We start from the raw sequence: 24,733 nt of genomic DNA, 5'->3' as shown, positions 1-24,733 counted from the left end.
AATGAATGGGAGYAGATATATCTGTCTCAAAGCACAACTGCAACGCTCACTGGCATTATAGATTTCTTTTGTTTACCATCTTAAACTAGACTCTCTCATGAGAAATTCACAATATTGTACTTACTTACAAAAAATATACATTCTTGAAACAAGATACATTTGTGCCTCTACCTGTAGAGGTTGTCCATCAGACCACGTTCAACTAATGTGAAAGATAATACTGTTCATATAGGGCAAGTAAACAAGGACTAAACATACAATACGAGGCCTTTTTGTTGTTGGTGGTTCCTCCTTTAAAAGTTGCGTCATACTGCACCACACCTATTGGCATTAGTAGAAAATGTAAAACCTTTTTTGTAATAACATAGTACATTGATTTTAAGAAATTTGGTTTAATTAATTAGATTAATATTATGGTGTTTCAATTCCAAGAAAAACAAAAAACAAAACCCTCAGGGTTTCCGTTAGGATGCAATGGAAAATATTGCGCTGTACAACGTGACGGTTGGGAGTAGGCTACAGCATAAGAGGATTGGAGGAATCTAAATTAATATCTAAAGGGAATAACATTTCCACACCCTAATTGTAGTGTAACCAATACTAATTTTGCCTTTGGTAGGCCTACAGTATATAAAAATATATTTTTTTCAATGACGTGACTCTCCGCCAATAATTACATTTAGAGGATTGGAAGATTCTAAATTAATATCTAAGGGGCATTTTCCATTAGAATCTGTGAGAATGTCTTATAATATCAAAGTTTTTTTTATATCATTCTAAATGAATTAATAATAATAACAATAATAATAATCGCTTTAAAAAGTAACAATATTTTGGAGATTTCGTTTTCATTTAACATAGAGTGAGCGAGAAAAAGGCAATTCTTGAACATGGGGTGAGACATTCTCACTAATTTGTAAATAAAGCCAGTTTGTTATTTAGAATGATTTATTTCTGAAGAAACCTAACTTACATAAGGGAGAGCAGGCCATGTCCAGACTTTCTCGGTGACCTCAAGTACCTTCAATAATGGCTGCACTAGAGAATGTGGCCACGCCGGTGACAGGGGTTCAATTCCCTGATGGGGAGGAAGGAGTAGGCTGTCCTTGTAAATAAGAATTTGTTCTTAACTGATTCCATATGTGTTATTTCATAGTTGTGATGTCTTCACTATTATTCTACAATGTAGAAAATAGTAAAAATAAAGAAAAATCCTGGAATGATTTTAACCAAACTTTTGACTGGTACTTGGTTAATTAATTTGATTAATATTATGGTGTTTCTATTCCAAGAAAAAAATGAAAAACCCTCTGGGTTTCCATTAGGATGGAACGGAATATATGGCGCTGTACAACGTGACGGTTGGCAGTACAGTACTGGGCTATTTAGCTAAAGAATCCCCGTGYCGTGCGGGCAGGGCACGCAGGAAACCGGGGATCAATTCCCCAATGGGGAGGAAGGAGTAGGCTGTCCTTGTAAATAAGAATTTGTTCTTAACTGACTATTCTCTAACCAATACCCAAATGGAGATTAAGTGAAATTTAAAATCTCATTGATTTATTAAGACCAGTCCCATGCTTATCTCAGAGCAGTGCAAAACGGTGCTAAAATAGTTGTAGGCTTTAGCTTCAAATCCTATTGCTTCTAACTTCAATATGCTCTTTAAATAAATAAGACCTACACCACTTTTAACAGCATACACTTGTGAGACTCATGTCGCCTACGGTAAGCCTATAGTATATCATAAAATATGATGTGACTCTCCGGCAATAATTACATATAGAGGATTGGAGGATTCTAAATTAAAACTGAAAGCCGCCTCATGGGTCTCCCGGTGGCGGTCGGCACGGGTATCGAACCTGCATCTGTTTGCACTGCGGGAGCCCCCATCCACAAATGATCAAAATACAGAGAGGTGTTGGTAAAGGTATATTGTCCTGCTAATATCCCATAATGGGCTATTATAATACTGTACATGGTGYCCAGGTCAGGATAACCAAAACATTTCTTTATTWAAGACTATCAGAAAGAATGTTAGTACTTATTTATTTTGATCAAAAGCCATGAATGAGTGAGTCACTCAGCTTTATGTAGTGGCCGGCTATATGACTGTGTCATCAACTTGATCATATATAACGATATTTTGGAGGTTATTTAGTTTTCAAAAAAATGAAAGAGAGCGATTGTAATCTGAATAAAGGCCAAAATAATAATTGTAAAGGCCAAACATTTATTTCTGTTTTTAGAGGGAGASAAACCCTGGGCCAATTGTGCGCYGCCCATAAAGGCCAAAATATAGCCCTGCTAATAGACATAATGTCTTTGTACAACATGACCATGTGTTTGAAAKAATATTTTCCAGTAAGCAACAATTTGTTTACCTTCATTAGACACCATTGTTCCAATATTTCTCTGCAAATAATTACATTTAGAGGATTGGAGGACATTTCTGTAATTCAGTGATATTTATTCCCATAGTTGTCACGTTCTGACCTTAGTTCCTTTTTTATGTCTTTATTTTAGTTTGGTCAGGGCGTGRGTTGGGGTGGGCATTCTATGTTGTTATTCTATGTTTTGTTCTGTGTGTTATATTTCTATGTGTTTGGCCTAGTATGGTTCTCAATCAGAGGCAGGTGTCGATCGTTGTCTCTGATTGAGAATCATACTTAGGTAGCCTGTTTKCCCACTATGGGTTGTGGGTAGTTAATTTCTGTGTCTGTGTTTCACCATACAGAACTGTTTCGGTTGTTTGTTCGAGTTTTTGTTATTTTGTTCCGTGTTCAGTTGATTTATTAAAAATCTATTATGGACACTTACCATGCTGCACATTGGTCCGACTTTTCCTACTCCTCCTCAGACGAAGAGGAGAATCGTTACAATAGTAATTCTATGGATCCATAACTAAATAAACATCAGCATTTTGAAAAAGTATTTTTATTATTATTTTATTAACGAAAGCATAAAGATTTTGGTGAATAAATACTGTACTGCTGTTTTGARTTAGAAATGTAACACTTCAGAGTACTTAAGCATCGGATACATTGCAGGGTAGTAGCAGGGCTATAAAGAGTCTATTGTCCTGCTAATCGGGCTACAAGTGTTTCAAAATGCCACCAGCTGTCCATCACTACTGTAAATAAAAATCTTGTTTACATTCTTTATTGTAACCACAATGTCACAMATAATTTGTATCTACCTTTCCAATTACTTTCAGAGTTTGGGATTAATTTGATTCATACTATGGTGTTTCTATTTCAAGGAAAACGAAAAACCCTCTGGGTTTCCGTTATGATGGAACGGAAAATATGGAGCTGTACAACGTGACGGTCGGGAGTACAGTACTGGGATATTTAGCTAAAGAATCCAGTCCTGTGGAAGACCGGGGTTCAATTCCCCGACAGGGAGGAAGGAGTAGGCTGTCCCTGTAAATAAGAATKTGTTCTTAACTTCTTGCCATTTCGACTTTGTAAAAATTCGTTCMCAAATTAAACTGCCTCGTACTCAATTCTTGCTCGTACAATATGCATATTATTATTACTATTGGATAGAAAACACTCTCTAGTTTCTAAAACCGTTTGAATTATATCTGTGAGTTAAACAGAACTCAGTTGGGCAGCTACTTCCTAGATCAGGAGTGAGAAATCTGAATGTGTCGGTGGTTCCAGGGTAGTTATATTTAATTTATTGCATTGTGATTGATACCTATGTTGGGAGTCGACATGGCTTCTGCATACGATTTCCCTAGAATGTCCAGTAAGCAGTGAGAATTGAATTGTTTGCGCTAGTAGATCTTGAGGCATATAATTAGGGTCAGATGGGGAGGGGATGTTCGCTCTTTTATCTCTCTCGTACGCAGCTTACCACTTACTCTTCGCGTTTCTTAATCCACATTGGGTCAGATATCGTAGGGCGGCAGGTAGACTAGTGTTTTTAGAGTGTGGCGGCCACTTACTGAAGGTTTGGCTGGTTCACATATCTGAGTTGACAATGTGAAAAATCTGTCATGTACCCTTGAAGCAAGGCACCCGGCTTCTATTCCTGTAAAACAACACGTTTCACTGCACCTATTGCTGTGTAGTGGTGACATATATACACAGAGTGTTCAAAACATTAGCAGTTTGCCTTCCTATATTGAGTTGCGCACCCTTTTGACCTCCAGAACAGCCTCAATTCGTCTGGATAGACCCTAGGCATAGGTGTGAAAAACATTCCACAGGGATGCTGGCCCAATGTTGATGCCAATGCTTCCCTTAGCGTTCTGTCAAGTTGGCTATACATGTCTTTTGGTCCACCACGCTCATTCTTTATACAAAACAGGAAAACCCTGTTGAAGTGTGAAAGACCCGCAGCAATTGGCAGTTCTTGACCAGGACCACTCAACCGCTGTGACTTTGGTACCTTTTGCCCAGTTCACCCTCTGAATGAGCACACAATCATGTCTAATTGTCTTCTATTGTGCTCCAAAAATCAATCTTAAACCTGTTTTCTCTCCCCGTAATCTACAACTGATTGAAGTGGATTTAAAAGACGTGACCGTCAAGGTATTATAGTTTTCATGGTCGTCATTGTCTGAAAGATGCAGGCTTTGCACCTCTCAGTGGATAGAACAGTTTTGTTTCCAAATGGCGATTTTGGCCATAAAGGTGGTTCTAAGCTGATCAAAATTAATTGAATTAACTCTGCTGCATCCTCTGTCTTGCCCAAAAGGAACATTATGTTCATTCGCCTTGAGGTAAAGAGTCGGGGTTTAAGGATTTACATCAATGCTCCTTTATACGCCGTTGGTCTGTAATGGGTCTTGAGTAAACTAACAGGCCAGAACGTCCAATAGGACAGGAAGAAAGTAACTACTGGCCATATATGAGTTGATTTTTCCAGCCTACTTGCCAGGTGTGAAATAGAAAATCCAACACCAACTGTCACAATGGTGATTCCTATAATAGAGATATATAATTTCTCAGGGCGCTCATGGTCATTTGTATGGTGAGAGCTTTTTTCACTGTGGAATTGTTTTTTTCTGATTTCAGAAAAACCAATTACATGCAGCAAGCAGAAGCAAATGATTGTGAACTGAGGAAGTGGTAGCCGTCGTCTGACAAAGACCTTGGAACCACTGCTACCCTGTGAGCAATTGATTGAAACACAATTTCACCCTAAAGCAGGAGCAGCCATTTTTAGAGTATTGGCAACTAATTCAGTGTCAAGGCTTTGGTCTTATCCTGAAATGATCGAGGACAAAAATTAAGACTAAAGGTTTCATAAAATACCCCTTAGCCCTAACTATTGTGTCAATGAATGTCTTTCCATTCATTGGTGGCTCCCAGCTGTAAATAATTCATTCCCGCGAGAAACTTTAGATTTTATGACTACGAATTGACTAACACTTCTCAATCAACTTCCAGATCTAAAACAAATGCAGGGCCCCTCATTGCCCGGCTATCATGGATGAGGAGAACACCATGGAATGATAAGATTGCCTGACGGGTAGCAACGCTAGCCGCGGAGGGAGCCAGCACACCATACAAGGCCACAAGGCGGCAAGCTTGTGTCAATGTTTAAATATCATATTCTTAATCCATGGCCATTGTCCTACATCTAAGGTCTGATTGCAGGTGACCTTATTGCCACCATACCGGCAAGTCATGAGTCCCAAATCCGCAGTAAAAATTCCACCTAAGTTGACGAAAAATGTTCCTCTATGCATTCTGGACTGCACTGTGTAGTCCCCAACCTTCCTAACGCAATGCAGGTTTAGTCAATGCCTGGTACCAAACTGTCCTAAAATACCACTCTTGTTTACATAAATTGCAATCCAAATCACATCAAATCTTGTCATCAAAACAGTATCTTGCTTTTCGAATGTAAAAAAAGAAACTCAAACTCACTTGAATTGATGTAATTTGAAAAAAACCGAAGTTGAAAGCAACAGGTTGAAACTCGAGTGGGAAATCATTAGACTTTGAAACAACCATGCACAATGACTTAACATGCTGGACCTACACCGCTTGCGTTGTTGTGCGCGAGCGTTGCAAAATAAATGTACATCGTTTTTGTTCAACCCTCATTGGCATCACACTGCCGCACGTTATCTGCGTATCTCAGGCTTATATAAAATAGAACTTGTATTCTATTTGTGGCGCTTGATGAGGCTGGCAAGTCCTTTTCCTCCCCCCTCCTCATTGTTTTTTTGACGCACAAATTCACATTTGGGTGATTGAAAGATTCAAAACTGAGGGCAACACTCCAGTAGTTGGGAGATGGTATGCACTTAAGTTGGTTGCCAACCGCTCACATAAGTCCAAAGAAGAAGAAGGCCTGACGGAGGAGAGAGTACTAGAACAAAACTCGGTTGACCACTTTTATCTTTGGCTAATTGTTGGGTAGAAGACTTGTGCAGTTCAGGTAAAATAATAACCCCCAATGTTATGATCTCCCATCGGACAAAATTAGCTGAAAGCAAGCTAGCTAGCTAATTTGCCCATACCATTTTTTATGCTTTTCGACCTGTCTCAATTAAATATAGTTGGTTCAGAGTTTGTTTTGAATTTCAACCTGCGTGTCTGTGATTGCGTTCTGGTGTGGGTGGACAAAATCAACTATGTGCAACGAACGTCGTGTGGTTCAACGACTCAGCAGAAAACAACGAAACTGATTTAAAAACTGTCTTTGTATATCAATTGGTCAAGCCTCTTCTCCAAAATTAAACACATTTCTCGTACTCAATCGCCTTTGAGTGTGACTGTATTTATTAGGCATAACTGGATGGACTGGTTAACCATATGCTACGGCTCAAAAAATGTATTCCATGAGTCTGGGAAGAGAATGTCATCATTTGAATGCAGAGAACCAGCGTGTGCAGTATTTTGAAGCAGGAACAGAGTGCCAAACTTTTTTCACGACTTTCAAATCATCAATAGACCTATAGTCTCATCATACAGCCATATTTGCAGGAAGAGTCAGCATGATAGTGAATATATTTTCAATGTAGCAGGCTACAATGGCGGGGATCTCATTGCGTGGTAATATTTCAGTACATGTATATTAGGACTTGCATCCTTGGCACAAAAGTTCATTATATTTCTTACTCAATCCATAGGCTTCATTAATGCCATTCAGCTTGAAGGTTGATCGACAACTATGATAGGTGAGGTTATAGATTGGGTATGAATTTAAATTTCAGAACCTAAACGTTTTAGGGTCCAATACTACAGATCAGGCTACATATTGTGCTAGCTACACATCCCCATGAGGCATACAGTTATTTTTGTTATCCCTCCCACTACACAATAAGCAGTAAATAGTAGCTAGCTATGTTTACTTCAGCTTGCATTGCGCGGACAAGTTACACAATAGTTCATTCATTTGCAGTAAATGCTTTAGCTTAGCTAGATTCTTTTAAATCCACTGTTTCCCAAAGAAGAAGCCTGGTTTTGCTGGTTTTCTCAAGAGTCCCTAAAACATTAAACCACAAATTAGACAATGTCATATACTGTACTCATGTCCAATAACGCTAGCTGGCTAATGTTAGCTTGTCAGTTAAGCCTTTTGTCTAACTTCTGGGTCATGTTTCACTTTGTGAAAATATCGTCCTCAAATTAAACTTGCCTCTACTCAATTCTTGCTGTACAATTGCATATTATTATTACTATTGGTAGAAAACACTCTCTAGTTTCTAAAACCGTTTGAATTATATATCTGTGAGTAAAACAAATCATCGTGCAGCTAACTTCCTGTCAGAAGTGAGATTCTGAATATCGAATCTCTGTTCCAGGGTTCAGGTTTAATAAATTGCTTATAGGTTATGGGTACATGCTGCATACGCCTTCCCGTTCATTTACACCTTTAAGTTCATTTAGCTGACGCTCTTATCCAGAGCGAACTTTACATTAATTGGGAAGTTCATACATATTATGCTGGTCCCCCGTGGGAATGAAGGCCACAACCTGGCGTGCAAGGGCCATGCTCTACCCAACTGAGCCACACGGGACCTCTGATGTCGTACGCGGTGAGACCTTTGATGGAGCGGATGGCACCATCTGGGGGAGTATAAAACCTCTTTGGAACGGAAGTATGACCTTTTCGACGAGGCGCCCTGACGCAGCAGGGAACACCGGCATGGCTTTCTTCAAAAGCTTCTCGGTTTAGAGTTCTAATTCTCCGGCTCTGATTTATTTCGTTTTTGTTTAAAAGACTCATAATGAAGTTATTTAAACCGATTATACAGTTTATACAGTTATATTGCGATTTTCTGGATTTCTTTTGTTGCGCGCTTTAGAGTTTTGGACACGCTCTCGCCATGGTCTAATGTTGCGCTATTTCAGAGTTGAAGACGGCATCTACCAACCAGGAAGCAATGTTCTGGAAAAGGACACTTGCACAAGATTCTGATGGAGCTCATCAAAAAAGTAAGTACTTTTGCTGTTAATTCGTTGTTCGTTGAAAAATGTAAAAACTATTATTCGCCATAATTTGGTGCGGTCTCGCTTTAGCGGCACGCTGTATTGCGTAGTAACGTTAATTTTAAAATCAAACACAGCGTTGCATTAAGAACTAATGTATCTTTCATTTGCTGTCCAACCTGTATTTTTTAGTCAAGTTATGAATAGTTTATTCGATTGATTAGGTGCTCTCCACAGTGTTCGCGACAGTTTTGTGAAGTTGGCCACTAAATTACCATTGGTAATAACCACGGATTTGTGCCGCTAAATACTGCACATTTTCGAAACAAACTTCATATATGATTGTGTAATATGAATGTTATAGGACTGTCATCTGAAGAAGTTCTGAGAAGGTTAGTGAAAAATTAATATCTTTTGGTGGCTTATACTTATCGGTATGTTTTTTGCTGGATCAATGCTGTTTGTGATTTTTGCTATTGTGGTAAGCTATATAGAGTTATATTGTGTTTTGCGCTGTAAAACACTTAGAAATCTGAAATATTTGTCTGGATTCACAGAATCTTGTGTCTTTCAATTGCTGTAGCTGGTATTTTTAGAGAAATGTTTTTATGATGAGTAATTAGGTAATACACGTTGCTCTCTGTAGTTATTCTAGTCGCGTTGGTGAGAGTTGTGATTGGTGGCGCAATGGTAAACTCTGATTTATACTGAAATATGCACATTTTTTCTAAAACAAAACCTATCTATAAATAAATATTTTCAAGACTGTCATCTGATGAAGTTGTTTCCCTTGGTTAGTGGCTATTTATAATCTTTATTTGGTCCGAATTTGTGATAGCCTATCTGAATGGAGTAAAAATGGGTGGAGTAAAAAAAGGTGGTGTCTTTGCTAACGTGGTTAGCTTAATCAGATGTACATATTGTTGTCTTCCTGTAAAACATTTTAAAACATAGAAATGATGGCTGGATTCACAAGATGTGTATCTTTCATTTGGTGTCTTGGACTTGTGATTTCATGAACATTTTATTATATGATATCCCTGTGGCTTTAGGCTAGGCTATGCTAGTCAGCTTTTTTGATGGGGGGGATCCCGGATCCGGGTTTGTGACTCGTTAGASTTAACTGACTTGCCTAGTTAAATAAARGTTACACTAAAAGCATAACATTTCTACACCCWAATTTTCTAATTCAAATCTAACCAATACCCAAACGGAGATTCAAGACCAGTACACATACTTGTATCAGAGCAGCGCGATACGGTGCTAAAATAGATGTAGGCTTTTGCTTCTAACTTCAATATGCTCTTTAAATAAATAAGACCTACACCACTTTTAACAGCACATTATAGAGGATTGGAGGATATTTCTGTAATTCAGTTATATTTATTATTATATATTATTTTATTGATGAAAGCATAAAGATGCCATTATTAGTTACATTGATTTAGTTTGAACGTGCAGACTGGCACTAAGAACAGAACAGCGGGAACGTTTCCCTAGTCAGCGCCATTATTAGTTACATTGTTTTAGTTTGAACGTGCAGACTGGCACTAAGAACAAAACAGCGGGAACGTTTCCCTAGTCAGCGCCATTATTAGTGCAATGCCCCTTGAATATTTTGGAGATGATTTTGTTTTCAAATAACGTAAAATGAGCGAGAAAAAGGCTTTTCTTGAACATGGGGTGAGACATTGTTACTAATTTGTAAATAAAGCCAGTTTGTTATTTAGAATGATTTATTTAAGTTTTTAGAAGGACAAAAACCAAAAACCTACAGTCATCTCATGGGTCTCCCAGTCAAGGCCATTGAACCAATATCTGTAGCAACACAGCTTGCACTGYTATGCAGTGTCTTAGACCATTGCGCCACTGAGACACTGTACAAAGTGACCGGTCGGGAGTGGCCTACAGTACTACAGTAAGAGAAAAATAATCATAACAAAATAAAATAATAAAAACCTTTGTGTAACAACAGTTTTAGTAAGTAATACTGAAGTCTTGCACACTTTTCAGTTTCTATTTAGGTTTATGTCGCCCACTCATTGTCAGTTAGAGACACAGTAGGACCCAAAAGCATAATCAGTGCTCTAACTCCCTCTTGYGCTGGTCTGGAGCAATGAAGTGGTGACGCAGGGTACCGTACTAAACCACAAATTACCTTTAAGGTAAGCTCGCAACTTTTAAAGGAGKAACCACTGTAAGCTTAGAATTGGAAATTTWGTTAGTCTTGAGGGGGCCAGTTTTTCAGTAAAGCCTGTTTGAACACGAATCAGGGAATATCTATAGAGGCTGTCTCACATTTGTTCTAGGACATAGTCTACCTACTGCTGTACGTCAGTCTGAATCCCTTGTTGGTTTCAGTGCCGTTGCTGTTGAACTCAATCCAGAGGTGATTTGAGGTACTGTTGATGATGGCATTGTACATGTCTGTTTTGGAGAAATTGCCAAGAAGACGATATGAAGTATCCTTTCCGTCATACACCTGTTGATGAAAGAACAACACTATAACTCACAGGTTTCTCAAAATACTATTAATATTCAAGGTAATATAATAATAATAATATAAATAATAACGATAACAATTTACTTTGACTATATACAGTATATATAACGCATTGATTACATATCTCCATAAGCATTTAATGAATGTGTTATAACAGGTCCTAATCGTATTATTAAAGGTTCATTAATGAAATATATTTATAGTATATCCATAGGGCATTCATGTCATGCTATGCAAGAGCTCATATTTAGGTATCTTAATAGATGCATCATTACAATTAGAGCTTAGTATCATTATTATGGCTGTTTCTCAAAAGCATGCTTCTGCTAAACCACATTTAGAAAATTATACTGATATATATACATATATATATATATATAGCCTGTACTAGCCCCATTTCCCCCACCAGCCGGGGTAGGCCCGTGACTTATCTTCTTCTTCTTCTCACTGAGGTCAAGAGTGTATGGGGTCCCCACAGAGTTGACTCCTCAGGGTAACTTTTACGGCTCAAATTGTGTAGTTGAGGGTCATAACTCTTTCGTAACTCATTAACAGCCCTCCTCCACATCACAATTAAGTTGGTCATACTGGTCTATAACTCACACATGAAGGGTCTATTAATGAATTCTATGCAGTCAAAGTAAAGTCAAATCTATTTTCCCATGCAAAAAGCAGTTATAGCTAAGCATTTATGGATAATTTAATTTGAATGCTTTGATTTCAATCTTTGTTAAATCTACTCAAGAAAATTCAAACTGAAAAATGCCAACAGCGTGATTCTTCGKCGATGTCCTCAGCAATTGTTTTCTGTCCTACGTCTGGAAAATGTAAATTAAATTGTAATATTTCCTTTGACATTTGCGTTGTGTCCGTATTCATTTTGATAAATGAGACATTTTTATAAATGCTTTATAAATGCTTTATGAATGGGAAAACAGAAATGACAGTATGTTGACTGCATATACTTCATACATAGACCTTTAATGATGGCGTTATAGATCAGATGGCAAACTGCTCAGTTAATTACCATGAAGTGCTTAGCTATAAATGCTTTATGAATGGGAAAATAGATTTGACTTCACTTTGACTGCATTTTCATACACATTAACCTTCATGTGTGCGTTATAGCCCAGTAATGCCAATCTTAGCCTCACTGTGTTTGGAGAGGGTGTTAATTAATTACGAAGCGTTATGATATAACCTCAACTACATGATTTGCATACATAAGATTTACCCAGAGGAATCAACCCTGCGGAGATCTTCAAGCACCATTGACCTCAGAGAGAAGAGAAGAACATACGTCACAGGCCTATACTGGCTGGTGGGGAAATGGGCTAGTACAGGCATATATATCAGCATATTTTCTAAATGTTGTTTGGCCTTTTGGCATATTCCCTATCCACTGGTATGAGAGAAGCACACTTTTGTGAACAGCCATAATGATGAACTACGCTGCCATTGTAATGATACATTTATTAGATACCTAAATATGAATCTTGCAAGCATGACATGAATCTACTTTAGACTGATCATGGATATATTCATGAACCTTAATAATGCAGGTGGAACTGTTATAACAAGTTCATGAAAATGCTAATAGATGTGTATAAATGCACTATGGATGTTACTCAAAGTAAATCGTTACCATAATAAACATACAAGTACCAGTCAAAAGTTTGGACACACCTACTCATTCAGAGGTTTCTTTATATTTACTATTTCCACATTGTAGAATAATAGTGAAACATCAAACTATGAAATAAACACATATGGAATCATTTATTAATCCAAAAAGTAGTTAAACAAAAAAAAATATATTTGTATATTTGAAGATTCTTCAAAGTAGCCACCCTTTGCCTTGATGACAGCTTTGCACAGTCTTGCATTCTCTCAACCAGCTCATGAGGTAGTCACCTGGAATGCATTCAATTAAAGGTGTGCCTGTAAAAGTTAATTTGTGGAATTTATTCCTTCTTAATGCTTACCAATTAGTTGTGTTGTGACAGTAGGGTGTATACAAAAGATAGCCCTATTGGTAAAAGACCAGTCCTATTATGCAGAACAGGTCAAAAGCAAAGATAAACGACAGTCCATCATTACTGTTAGACATGAAGGCAGTCAATACGAAATCTTTCAGAACAGAAATTTCATTCAAGTTGCAGTTGCAAAAACCATCAAACGCTAGGCTCTCATGAGGACCGCCACAAGAAAGGAAGACCCAGAGTTCTCTCTGCTGCAGAGGACAAGTTCATTAGAGTTACCAGCCTCAGATTGCAGCCCAAATAAATGTTTCACAGAGTTCAAGTAACATACACATCTCAACATCAACTKTTCAGAGGAGACTGCGTGAATCAGGCCTTCGTGGTCRAATTGCTGCCAAGAAACCAAACACTAAAGGACACCAATAAGAAGAAGAGACTTGCTTGGGCCAAGAAAATCGAGCAATGGACATTAGACCGGGGGAAATATGTCCTTTGGTCTGATGAGTCCAGAGTAAGTGAACAGATGATCTCTGCATGTKTGGTTCCCACYGTGAAGCATGGAGGAAGAGGTGTGATGTTGTGGGGGTAATTTGATGGTGATACTGTCTGTGACTTATTTAGAATTCAAGGMACACTTAACCTGCATGGCTACCACATCATTCTGCAGTGATACGCCATCCCATCTGGTTTGCATTTAGTGGGACTATCATTTGTTTTTCAACAGGACAATGACACAAAACACACCTACAGGCTGTATAAGGGCTATTTGACCAAGAAGGAGAGTGATGGAGTGCTGCATCAGTTAACCTGGCCTCCACAATCACCAATTGAGATGGTTTGGGATGAGTTGGACCGCAGAGTGAAGGAAAAGCAGCCAACAAGTGCTCAGCATATGTGGGAACTCCTTCAAGACTGTTGGAAAAGCATTCCTCATGAAGGTAGTTGAGAGAAGGCCAAGAGTGTGCAAAGCTCTCATCGAGGTAAAGGGTGCCTACTTTGAAGAATCTCAAATTTATTTTGAATTGTTATTTCATAGTTTTTATGTCTTCACTTTTATTCTACAATGTAGAAAATAGTCAAAGTAAATAAAAACTCTGACTGGTACAGTTTATATTTACCATACACTTCAATCAAATGCKACTTACAGTCATTCATATTTCAATGTTTTACATATGGGTGGTCCCGGGAATTGAACCCACAATCATAGCATCGCAAGATCCATAATCTACCAACTGGGGTACAGAGGACCACAATAGCACGCTAATAAATAGCATACTGTACACAGAGTGCGAATTACACCATGTGATTCAGGGGGGTCTCAATTTTATTTTAAATGTAAATGATTTACCTTTTAATGTGGCATGAACACAACCAGTCATGATATTTTMATCTGATTTTCAAACAAATCACTTCAAAAAGTAGGCTACCTGTGCATGTTCACCCACTCAGAAAACCATTCCAAACTGCATGTATTGTATACTCACGCAATTTGATGAATGGAAATAGACATTTGTTACAAAACACCAAACAGTGTGCCTATTGACATTCAGTGATTGCCATTGCTTAGGCTTAYATTCATTGATGCGTCTTGCTRCCAAATTGACCTTTTTTGTAGCCTAAAAAGTCGGGACACCTGAAATGGGTCTGAAACTGTYCCTGGAAAAACCTCAACCTAACATACAAGTTCAAATGGCTACAATGTGTATTACCATGAACATCAAATAGGCCTACCAGTAGCCAGTGATGTAATGGTAAAAAAAAGGTGAGTAAACTCTGAAATCCTGTCTCTTTCTAAAAAAAAAGGTAACACTCCCTATACTTTCAATGCATTTTTCTGAAAATCTGAGTAAACGGTGTTAACCCTCCACTAGGCCTACACCACTGTCGGTTGCCTACCCTCTTTTAGCCGAGACAATTTAACACACATGAATACACCCAGAACAGGTAGCCTACATTCAATATAATACATGAGTAGAATCAAAACATGTTTTGATACTGTAAATCACAAAATGTATTTTCTTACATTAATGGCATTAWWGACAGTGTTATTTGTAATTATTAAGCATTTAACAATTTAATTAGAAAATGTAACTTAAACCTTGTACGAATCATGGATCTTGGAGAATGCCCTGTAAGTGTAACTATGCCTACATAACATTTCGCCATGAAATGTTTCGCCATGAAAACAGCTCCCATGGGCACACAAATCCCAAATAACGTAGGCCTATGCCATTGCAAAATCGAATGCTTCTAACCRAACGTTAATGACAGTAGGCTTATAAGTCACCTTATAGGCCTACTGTCATTATCGGATAGCCAGCCTGCTTGTTGGATGGATTGGATGCGCATTGGTGTCTAGCTTTAGGCTAGTTGTCTAGTGATATTGTCGACCATCATCAGCTGATCCAGGAAAGAAAACAAATATTTATAGAAAATGATAAAGCTAATTAAATGGTCCATTACTTCTAGCCACGGAGAACACCAATACCCGTGCGCATCTGAAAAACAAAGCAATGAGCGCTCTAAACAGCTGACTGACAAAAGCAAACAATGATAAATCAACTGATAAATCTAATACATTGGAATAAAGGCTATTTTTATCAAGGATGCATGGCAAACAAATGGCGAAAATGAAGAAGTACAAAGGAAAATYTACGCGTAAAGGAGCTCCGCTGAGGCTGAAATTCAACACTACTAAATGGACAGCACCACCACATAGAAATAAATGGTTAAAACCATGACAAAGTGGTGGGGGTGTTTGTTWAATTTAGAAGCTTTTATTTTCATATTTACCACTGTAAAACATATTTAACACTACATTTGAAAGAAATAGGAGAATGGTTCAATTAGCATTATTTAGAAACCCCTCCCAATTTTTTTGTTGCAGTTAGGGCAGCTAATGTCTCATTCAGGGGAGCTAAGCCCACCTGGCTCCTCTGTAATTCACACCTTGACTGTACAGTATGCAGCCTCTTGCAGTACAATTACATTATTCGCAGAGTGGCAGCGTGAGTAGTTTGAGTGAGCAGTTAGTATTCAATCAATCAAGAAAACAATAAAGATACATATTCTACATACATACTATGAATGCATACACAAAGGAAGAATATTTAAAGTGTGGGCCTTCCAAAGGATAGTGATCAAGACAAAGGGAGAATCATGTTCATGCGGGGAAACCAGAAGGGTGCCTTTTCCAAATAACATACTGTATATATTGAGACTACACAGAGAAGTGTGCTGTTTAATAAAAAAAATGGCAGAGGTCATCATAAATCAATGTCAGTTTTCCAATTTTCTAACACAGTTAACATTGTTTCAACCCTGAGMAGAGTAGTAGGCTGGGTTACATAATTCAAGACCAAAATGAGGAGAAAATATATTTCCTGTGTTTGACTGAGCATTTCAGTTTACAATTGGCTCATTCATCCCCCTCCTCTCCCCTGTAACTATTCCCCAGGTCGTTGCTGCAAATGAGAACGTGTTCTCAGTCAACTTACCTGGTAAAATAACGGTAAAAAAATTTAAAAAAATATTATTTTTTTTCCAATGCAGAAGAAAGTTTCAAGACCAATCAATTTACAACATAAAATACAATTCATTTGGAAGAACAAAATGTAAGAACTAAAACATTAGATGAATGCAACATTATTGGGAATCCTTCAGTCTCCGCAAAATCATTATAATACAAGAAACACAATGGCAAACAATGCAGGAGGTCGGAGAATCCTTGAACCCTTTTGCTACCCAATTTCATKATATCCAATTGGTAGATACAGTCTAGTCTCATTGCTGCAACTCCCGTACGGAGTCGGGAGAGGCAAAGGTCAAGAGCCGTGCATCCACCGAAACACAACCCAACCAAGCCACACTGCTTCTGGACACAATGCTCACTTATCCTGGAAGCCACACCAATATGTCAAAGGAAACACCGTACACCTGGTGACTGTGTCAGCGTGCACTGCGCCCTGCCACAGGAGTTGCTAGTGCGTGATGGGACAAGGATATCCCTGCCGGCCAAACCCTCCCCTAACCCGGATGACGCTGGGCCAATTGTGCGCCGCCCCATTGGTCTCCCAGTCGCGGCCAGCTGCGACAGAGCCTGGACTTGAACCCAGACTCTCTAGTGGCACAGCTAGCACTGCAATGCCATTGTGCCACTCGGGAGGCCCATAMTCTTTATTTGTTACAGCAATAAGCAGTGCCACTTCTGTACATTAGATAGCACTATAATGGGAAATAGTCGGTATAAGATATCCAATAAAACTTTMAATGTATTCTTTCAATCAAGAACTTTGCCATTAGGATAAACATTCCTTCCTGAATCCCCTTCCACTTCCTCAATTATTGGCTATTAGATGCACAGAATGTATGATGAAAGATTAACAAAAACATTTAATTGTACAAGCCACATGCACAGGCATTTCAGATTTCTCATATGATGTTACACTCAAAGAGAACACTTATCCTCTCTTGTTTTCAATAACATATCTGTATAATTAGTGGTCTTCAGGGATTGTTAAAAACGTATTTCCCTCACAGTGCTCTATATGCCTCAAGCTCTGTCACCATGTAATGTWAATGAAGGCATTAATAGTTCATGATCTGACTGAGTCACTGGCTCTGGTCTCCTACAAGTTACCTTGGGTCATATTCAAACTGCATTCAAAGAGAAGATGGTGCAGTGAAAAAGTCCCACATTGAGCCCTTTATTAACCATTTATGCACCTTGCAGTAAGAGGATTATGCGTGGGGCAGTATTTATGTGTAACATCAACAGAGTAAATATCCAGTGTAGTGTATGAGTGATGTGTAGTGTGTGTGTGWGACTCACCTTCAGGTAATCCCCCTCATGGAGCTGGAAGTGAGTGGCTGTGACACGGATGCCCTTCCCTGTCTCCGTCTCAATGCGGTAAATGCACTCATGGTTATTGTCATAATTGGATGGGTAATTGGGTGATAGCAGAACCCCCTCACTCCCAACGGTAGTGGCTCCACATTCAGCTAGGCAGAGACACAGAGAGAGAAAGAGCAGGAAAGARAGAGACAGAGCAGGAGAGAGAGAATGAACCAAAGAGAGAGAGTCAGAGAGACAGAGGAATGGAGATAATTTGATATTAAGACATTTCATGGCAATCTGGGTTTGAAGCAAGAAAAATATCTTAATTAACTTTAGAGAACTGTCAAATTTCCCTACACACTAGAAGCTGCTGATTCCACAGAACGAGAGAGAGAGAGTTAGAAGACCTGTGAGAAAATGTATATCTGGCGGTCATGAAACTGAAGAGGGGCATTAAAGGAGCAGTTTAACCCAGAGAGAAGAGTTCACCACAAATATTCAGCAGGTTGAACCCAGAATACTTCCGCAGCTGCTGCTCTGTTACCCACTGATGGGCCAATCAGGTGTTGCACCTGTTGGAATATTACCCAATGGCATATTGATGAATCGCCACAACAAAAACTTGAGAGGAATATGAATTAATGAACGGCTCTCTGAATTAAGTGTGTGTTGGTCACAAAGGCTCAGGGCTGTGCTGGAATTGGATGTCCTTGTAGTTAATATTCTGATGTTGTTCCTCAGATATAGAAAGAAGCAGATGTTGCCTGTAGAACTTGAGCTGTGTGAGCTTGAGCCCGAGTTAAGTTATCGTGGGGTGATTGCCTAATTTTCTCTACTGAACTTTTTATGGGAAAGCACAAGGTTCTTTGTAGGGGATGACAAAATGACAGCCAGATCATCTGTTAGCACAATAGATATGATATGTGTATAACTGTGTCCAAACTCTGCCCATAAAAAGTATGTAATTGATAATAGGAACGAGCTGAGTTATATTCTTGAGATTGTAAATKAACAATTTGACTTTTTTCTGCAATTGAGGTAAATCAATCAATCCATTAGAAACTAGCTCATTCACTTGCATTACATTGTATGTTCTCCTGTCATGGGTAAAGTAYAGTACAAGTTTTTTCAAAGTACAAGTATTCCCAGTTTGTCCAAATGAAATGAAAGCATGTGTCCACCTACCCACACACCTTGGCAGGGCTCCACTCCAGACCCTCCGGCCTCCCCCCAGGCAGGTGATCTTGTGGTCCCCCTCCAATCGATAACCCGGGAAGCAGGAAAAAATGAGTGAGTCCCCCACACCAAACTGGAAACCAACTCGCCGGCTGTAGGCTGGCACTCCTGSATCTTCACAAGGCTCTAGGCTGTACTCTGTGGAATACACCAACATGTTTATTAACTCTCAAATTACCAACATACAGTATTTTACATACGTGGACATTTTGGCCCCAGAAACTATTGGAAAAAGCAACAATCATCGCAAAATATCAACTTAATTCTTATCAAAATATCTTTAGACATGTAAATAATGTTATCTGAAATATAAATTTACCATAACAGACTGATGTTTTWGCAAAATTACAGTTATTTTGCATATCCTATAAAACTAAAATACTATAGGTTTAGTACAATCCACATTAKTACTAAAATGTAGATTTGCCATCATTTGATTGTAGAATCATTTCATTTTWAAAATTTTGAAATATATATTTGTGGTAAAAATGACCAGAATTTGAAGTAATCTAAAATATAATCTATGTAATCCCCAAAAGTAATTATTTACTGCATCATGAGAAGACCATAAGCAATAACTAGTAATGCTGCATACTCTAAGGTTAAAATCTCACCATTTTGGTAAAAATAGTTATAAATTGCTGAGGAKTAGTCACATTTAAAGACACAAGCTCAATTACATAGTACAAATATGAAAATATTAAATATTCTATATGATGTATTTGGTATTCAACAAAACTGTATGAATAAGGCTTGAAATTACATATGCTTTCTAAATATAGTACAATAACATTCCAAAAAAATTAAAATAATATTTAACCTTCCTTATAACTGTAAAGTATATATTTGTATGTTTAGTATTAGAGAAAATGTGCATCATTTCTAAGGTTCTCTCTTGATCAAAACATCTACCCCAACCGTCACACAGAGCTCTAGCTTGGCTTCCTGAAYTCATCAGGAACTCGCCTTTCATCTCATATTAATTAACTTGTCCATCTATGACTAACAGAAATAGTTATTTGTTKAAAAAATATTAATGGATATAAATCAGTATCTGAATGTGCTATAGTRATGAAACCACTCTCTCCTGCTGTGCTACGATGTAAGGATGTACAGTACGTAGCCTCGTTATTGTTATGTACATTTCTTGTGTTACTTTTTGATTGATTTGATTATTTATCTTGAGTTTATTTAGTATATATTTTATTAACTCTATTTCTTGAACTGCATTGTTGGTTAAGGGCTTGTAAGTAAGCATTTCACGGTAAGGTAATACCTACTGTATTGTGACAAATGTGACAAATACAATTTGATTTGATTGTAGGAATGTGCTTTGTCAGTGGCTGTGAAGTAGGGAGAGAGCCAGGAGTTGATGGACAGTCTGAAGAGTGAATACATTGGTAGAAGGGAAATCCCAGCTTCAATTGGTTTCAGATTTCACATTCGGTTGGAACTGKTACCAGAACCATGCAGGCAGTGGTGTAGTGGAGGGTGTACGCAGGTATACCCACTTATTTTTCATTATTTCTTCACATTTTAGGCGCAGCAATATACACACACGGCAGTAGGCCTACGCGTGAATGTTCAAAAATGCAATTGTGGAAACACACCATTCTAAAATGCGCACAGCACATGCAAGCGGTTTCATGGACATAGATGGAAATATCCCTTTGAAATAGGGGGGATTTAAAGATGCAACAACTATCATGGTTTGTTAATATGATTAGGATAATACCTTTAGCTTCTATACAATGAAATGCAGTTGAAAGAAAGCCAATAGAACAGGAGAACGCATAATGAGTATGCCTTTATAAAAAATAATTGSTTCCACGTTTCTATGGTAGGTTTTTGACTATAGGCTACGAAGCAAGGTAAAAGAGACATGCCTCATAATATGAAGTAAAACTTCCAGGTTTCAAACAATTAAGGAACAGGAAAAATATAGCGACGCTAATGATAGGCCTAACCGTTCACTGGCAGATGGAAAGACTTTCCCAAAACCCCTCTCTATTAAAYGTTAACTAGCTACAAAGTAGCCTGCGCCTACCTGTCAGRATGATATGATTATTTTCATCAATCCAGTGTCCATTTTGTTTGCAAACTCCATCTCAGCTAATCAAACCATAGTGCTAGGTGCCTACACACGCACAGGTACACAGTAAGCATTAAAAATTGATATTTATAAAAGTATCGCGTGGTAGTGCATGTTTGAAGTCGCTAACTTCATACTCCATTGGAAAACTGGATTACGTTGTGCAATTTGACAGAGGTCACAGAGAATTAAGTTTTTATAAAAAACGACAGATTGYTGCACAAAAAGAAAAGTCCCTTCAAATCAAACTTTATTTGCCACATATGCGCCGAATACAACAAGTGTAGACTTTACTGTGCAATGCTTACTTACAAGCCCTTAAACCAACTGTGCAGTTSAAGAGGAAGAAAATATTTACCAAGTAGGCTAAAATAAAAAGTAATAATAAAAAGTAACACAAAAAGAATAACAAAAACAARGCTATATACAGAGGGCGACCGGTACYGGGTCAGTGTGCAGGGGTACAGGCTAGTTGAGGTAATCTGTACATGTAGGTGGGGGCGAAGTGACTATGCATAGGTAACAAATAAACAGCGAGTAGCAAAACAGAAGTGTACAAGAGGGGGGGGGGGGGGGGTCAATGTAAATTGTCCGGTGGCGATTTTTATGAATTGTTCAGCAGTCTAATGACTTCGGGGTAGAAGCTGTTGAGGAGCCTTTTGGTCCTAGACTTGGCGCTCCGGTACCGCTTGCCGTGCCGTAGCAGAGAACAGTCTATAACTTGGGTGACTGGAGTCTCAGASAATTTTCTGGGCTTTCCTCTGACACCGCCTATTACATAGGTCCTGGATGGCWGGAAGCTTGGCCCCATTGATGTACTGGGCTGTTCGCACTACCCTCTGTAGCGCCTTACGGTCAGATGCCGAGCAGCTGCCATACCAGACGGTGATGCAACTGGTCAGGATGCTCTCGATGGTGCAGCTGTAGAACCTTTTGAGGATCTTGGGACCCATGACAAATCTTTTCAGTCTCCTGAGGGGGAAAAGGTTTTGTCGTGCCCTCTTCACGACTGTCTTGGTATGTTTGGACCATGATAGTTTGTTCGTGATGTGGACACCAAGGAACTTGAAACTCTCGACCCGCTCCACTACAGCCCCGTCCATGTTAATGGGGGCCTGTTCGGCCCGCCTTTTCCTGTAGTTCATGATCAGCTCCTTTGTCTTGCTCACATTGAGGGAGAGTTTGTTGTCCTGGAACCACACTGCCAGTTCTCTGACCTCCTCCCTATATGCCGTCTCATCGTTGTCGGTGATCAGGCCTACCACTGTTGTGTCATCAGCAAACTTAATGATGGTGTTGGAGTTGTGTTTGGCCACCCAGTCGTGGGTAAACAGGGAATACAGGAGGGGACTAAGTACACACACCTGAGGGGCCCCAGTGTTAAGGGTCAGCGTGGCAGACATGTTGTTGCCTACTCTTACCACCTGGAGGCGGCCCGTCAGGAAGTCCAGGATCCAGTTACAGAGGGAGGTGTTTASTCCCAGAGTCCTTAGCTTAGTGATGAGCTTCATAGGCACTATGGTGTTGAACGCTGAGCTGTAGTCAATGAACAGCATTCTCACATAGGTGTTCCTTTTGTCCAGGTGTGAAAGGGCAGTGTGAAGTGCGATTGCGATTGCGTCATCTGTGGATCTGTTGGGGTGGTACGCAAATTGGAGTGGGTCTAGGGTGTCCGGGAGGATGCTGTTGGTGTGAGCCATGACCAGCCTTTCAAAGCACTTCGTGGCTACCGACGTGAGTGCCACGGGGCGGTAATCATTTAGGCAGGTTACCTTCGCTTACTTGGGCACAGGGACTGTGGTGGTCTGCTTGAAACATGTAGGTATTACAGACTCGGTTAAGGAGAGGTTGAAAATGTCAGTGAAGACACTTGACAGTTGGTCCTCACATGCTTTGAGTACAAATCCTGGTAATCCGTCTGGCCCAGCGGCTTTGTGAATGTCGACCTGTTTGAAGGTTTTGTTCACATCGGCTACCGAGAGTGTTATCACACAGTCATACAGAACAGCTGGTGCTCTCGTGCATGCTTCAGTGTTGCTTKCCTCGAAGCGAGCATAAAAGGCATTTAGCTCGTCTGGTAGGCTTGCGTTACTGGGCACTTCGCGTCCGGGTTTCCCTTTGTARTCCGGAATAGTTTTCAAACCCTGCCACATCYGACGAGCGTCAGAGCCTGTATTGACGCTTTGCTTGTTTGATGGTTCGTCTGAGGGCATAGCGGGATTTCTTATAAGCGTCCGRATTAGTCTCCCGCTCCTTGAATGCGGCAGATTTAGCCTTTAGCTCGATGCGGATGTAGCCTGTAATCCATGGCTTCTGGTTGAGACATGTATGAACAGTCACTGTGGGGACGACGTCATCKATGCACTTTTTGATGAAGCCGATGACTGAGGTGATGTATTCCTCAATGCCATTGGATGAATCCCGGAACATATTCCAGTCTGTGTAGCATCCGCGTCATCTGACCACTTCCGTATTGAGTGAGTCACTGGTACATCCTGCTTTAGTTTTTGCTTGTAAGCAGGAATCAGGAAGATAGAATTATGGTCAGATTTTGTCACRCCCTGATCTGTTTCACCTGTSCTTGTGATTGTCTCCACCCCCTCCAGGTGTCGCTGATTTTCCCCAGTGTATTTATCYCTGTGTTTCCTGTCTCTCTGTGCCAGTTCATCTTGTATGTTTTTTCAAGTCAACCAGCATTTTTCCTGTTCTCCTGCTTTTTGCTATTCTCCTTTTTCTAGTCCTCCTGGTTTTGACCCTTGCCTGTTTCTGGACTCTGTGCCCGCCTGCCTGACCTGACCACGAACCTRTCTGCCACTCTGTACCTCCTGGACTCTGATCTGGTTTTGACCTTTTGCCTGTCCAYGMCCATTCTCTTCCTTTTGGATTAATAAACATGGTAAGACTCCAACCATCTGCCTTCTGTGTCTGCATCTGGGTCTCGCCTTGTGTCATGATAGTACGAACTGGCCATGACAGACCCAGCAGACTTGGACCAGCTCTGCCAAGCTGTCTCCCTGCAGGGAGCCACCATTAGGAGACATGGGGAGTTGTTACAGGCCCTTTTGGAAGGGCTCAGTTCCTTGACGGATTGCCACGCCCATGGGTTAACTTCACTAGGGTAGGGGGCAGCATTTGGCATTTTGGATGAAAAGCATGCCCAAATTAAACTCCCTGCTACTCAGGCCCAGAAGCTAGGATATGCATATTATTAGTCGATTTTTATAGAAAACACTCTGAAGTTTCTAAAACTGTTTGAATGATGTCTGTGAGTATAACAGAACTGATATGGCAGGTGAMAACCTGAGAAAAATCCAACCAGGAAGTGGGAAATCTGAGGTTTGTAGTTTTTCAAGTGATTGCCTACCAATATACTGTGTCTATGGGGTCAACTAGATGTCAACAGTCTTTAGAACTTTGTTTCAGGCTTCTACTGTGAAGGGGGAGCGAATAAGAGCTGTTTGAATCAGGGGTCTGGCTGAAAGCCATTAGTTTAGTCACGCGTGCGGCCGTGAGYGMAAGCTCCGTTCCTTTGCATTTCTAAAGACAAAGGAATTGTCCGGTTGGAATATTATTGAAGATTTATGATAAAAACATCCTAAAGATTGATTCTATACATCGTTTGACATACATGTTTCTACAAACTGTAATAGAACATTTTGACTTTCGTACGTCTAACCTTTGTGC

The 24,733-nt window shown here is 39.5% G+C and overlaps 1 protein-coding gene across 1 annotated transcript in view; it reads right to left on the bottom strand.

The window, feature by feature from the left end:
• The window catches only part of LOC111977959 (CUB and sushi domain-containing protein 1-like), a 638,095-nt gene that overhangs the window by 116,207 nt on the left and 497,155 nt on the right, over positions 1-24,733 (bottom strand). The window contains exons 21-23 of the mRNA XM_070448606.1: positions 18,907-19,095; positions 17,716-17,885; positions 10,725-10,881 (exon numbers count right to left, since the gene is read on the bottom strand). Coding sequence (XP_070304707.1) covers positions 10,725-10,881; positions 17,716-17,885; positions 18,907-19,095 — 516 coding nt within the window. The remainder of the gene's footprint in view (positions 1-10,724; positions 10,882-17,715; positions 17,886-18,906; positions 19,096-24,733) is intronic.

This window comes from Salvelinus sp. IW2-2015, linkage group LG18, assembly GCF_002910315.2.
Source record: "Salvelinus sp. IW2-2015 linkage group LG18, ASM291031v2, whole genome shotgun sequence".
In the NCBI taxonomy this organism is placed as follows: Eukaryota; Metazoa; Chordata; class Actinopteri; order Salmoniformes; family Salmonidae; genus Salvelinus; species Salvelinus sp. IW2-2015.
Note: the sequence above shows the minus strand (reverse complement) of the source record. Positions and strands in the feature narration are given on the sequence as shown.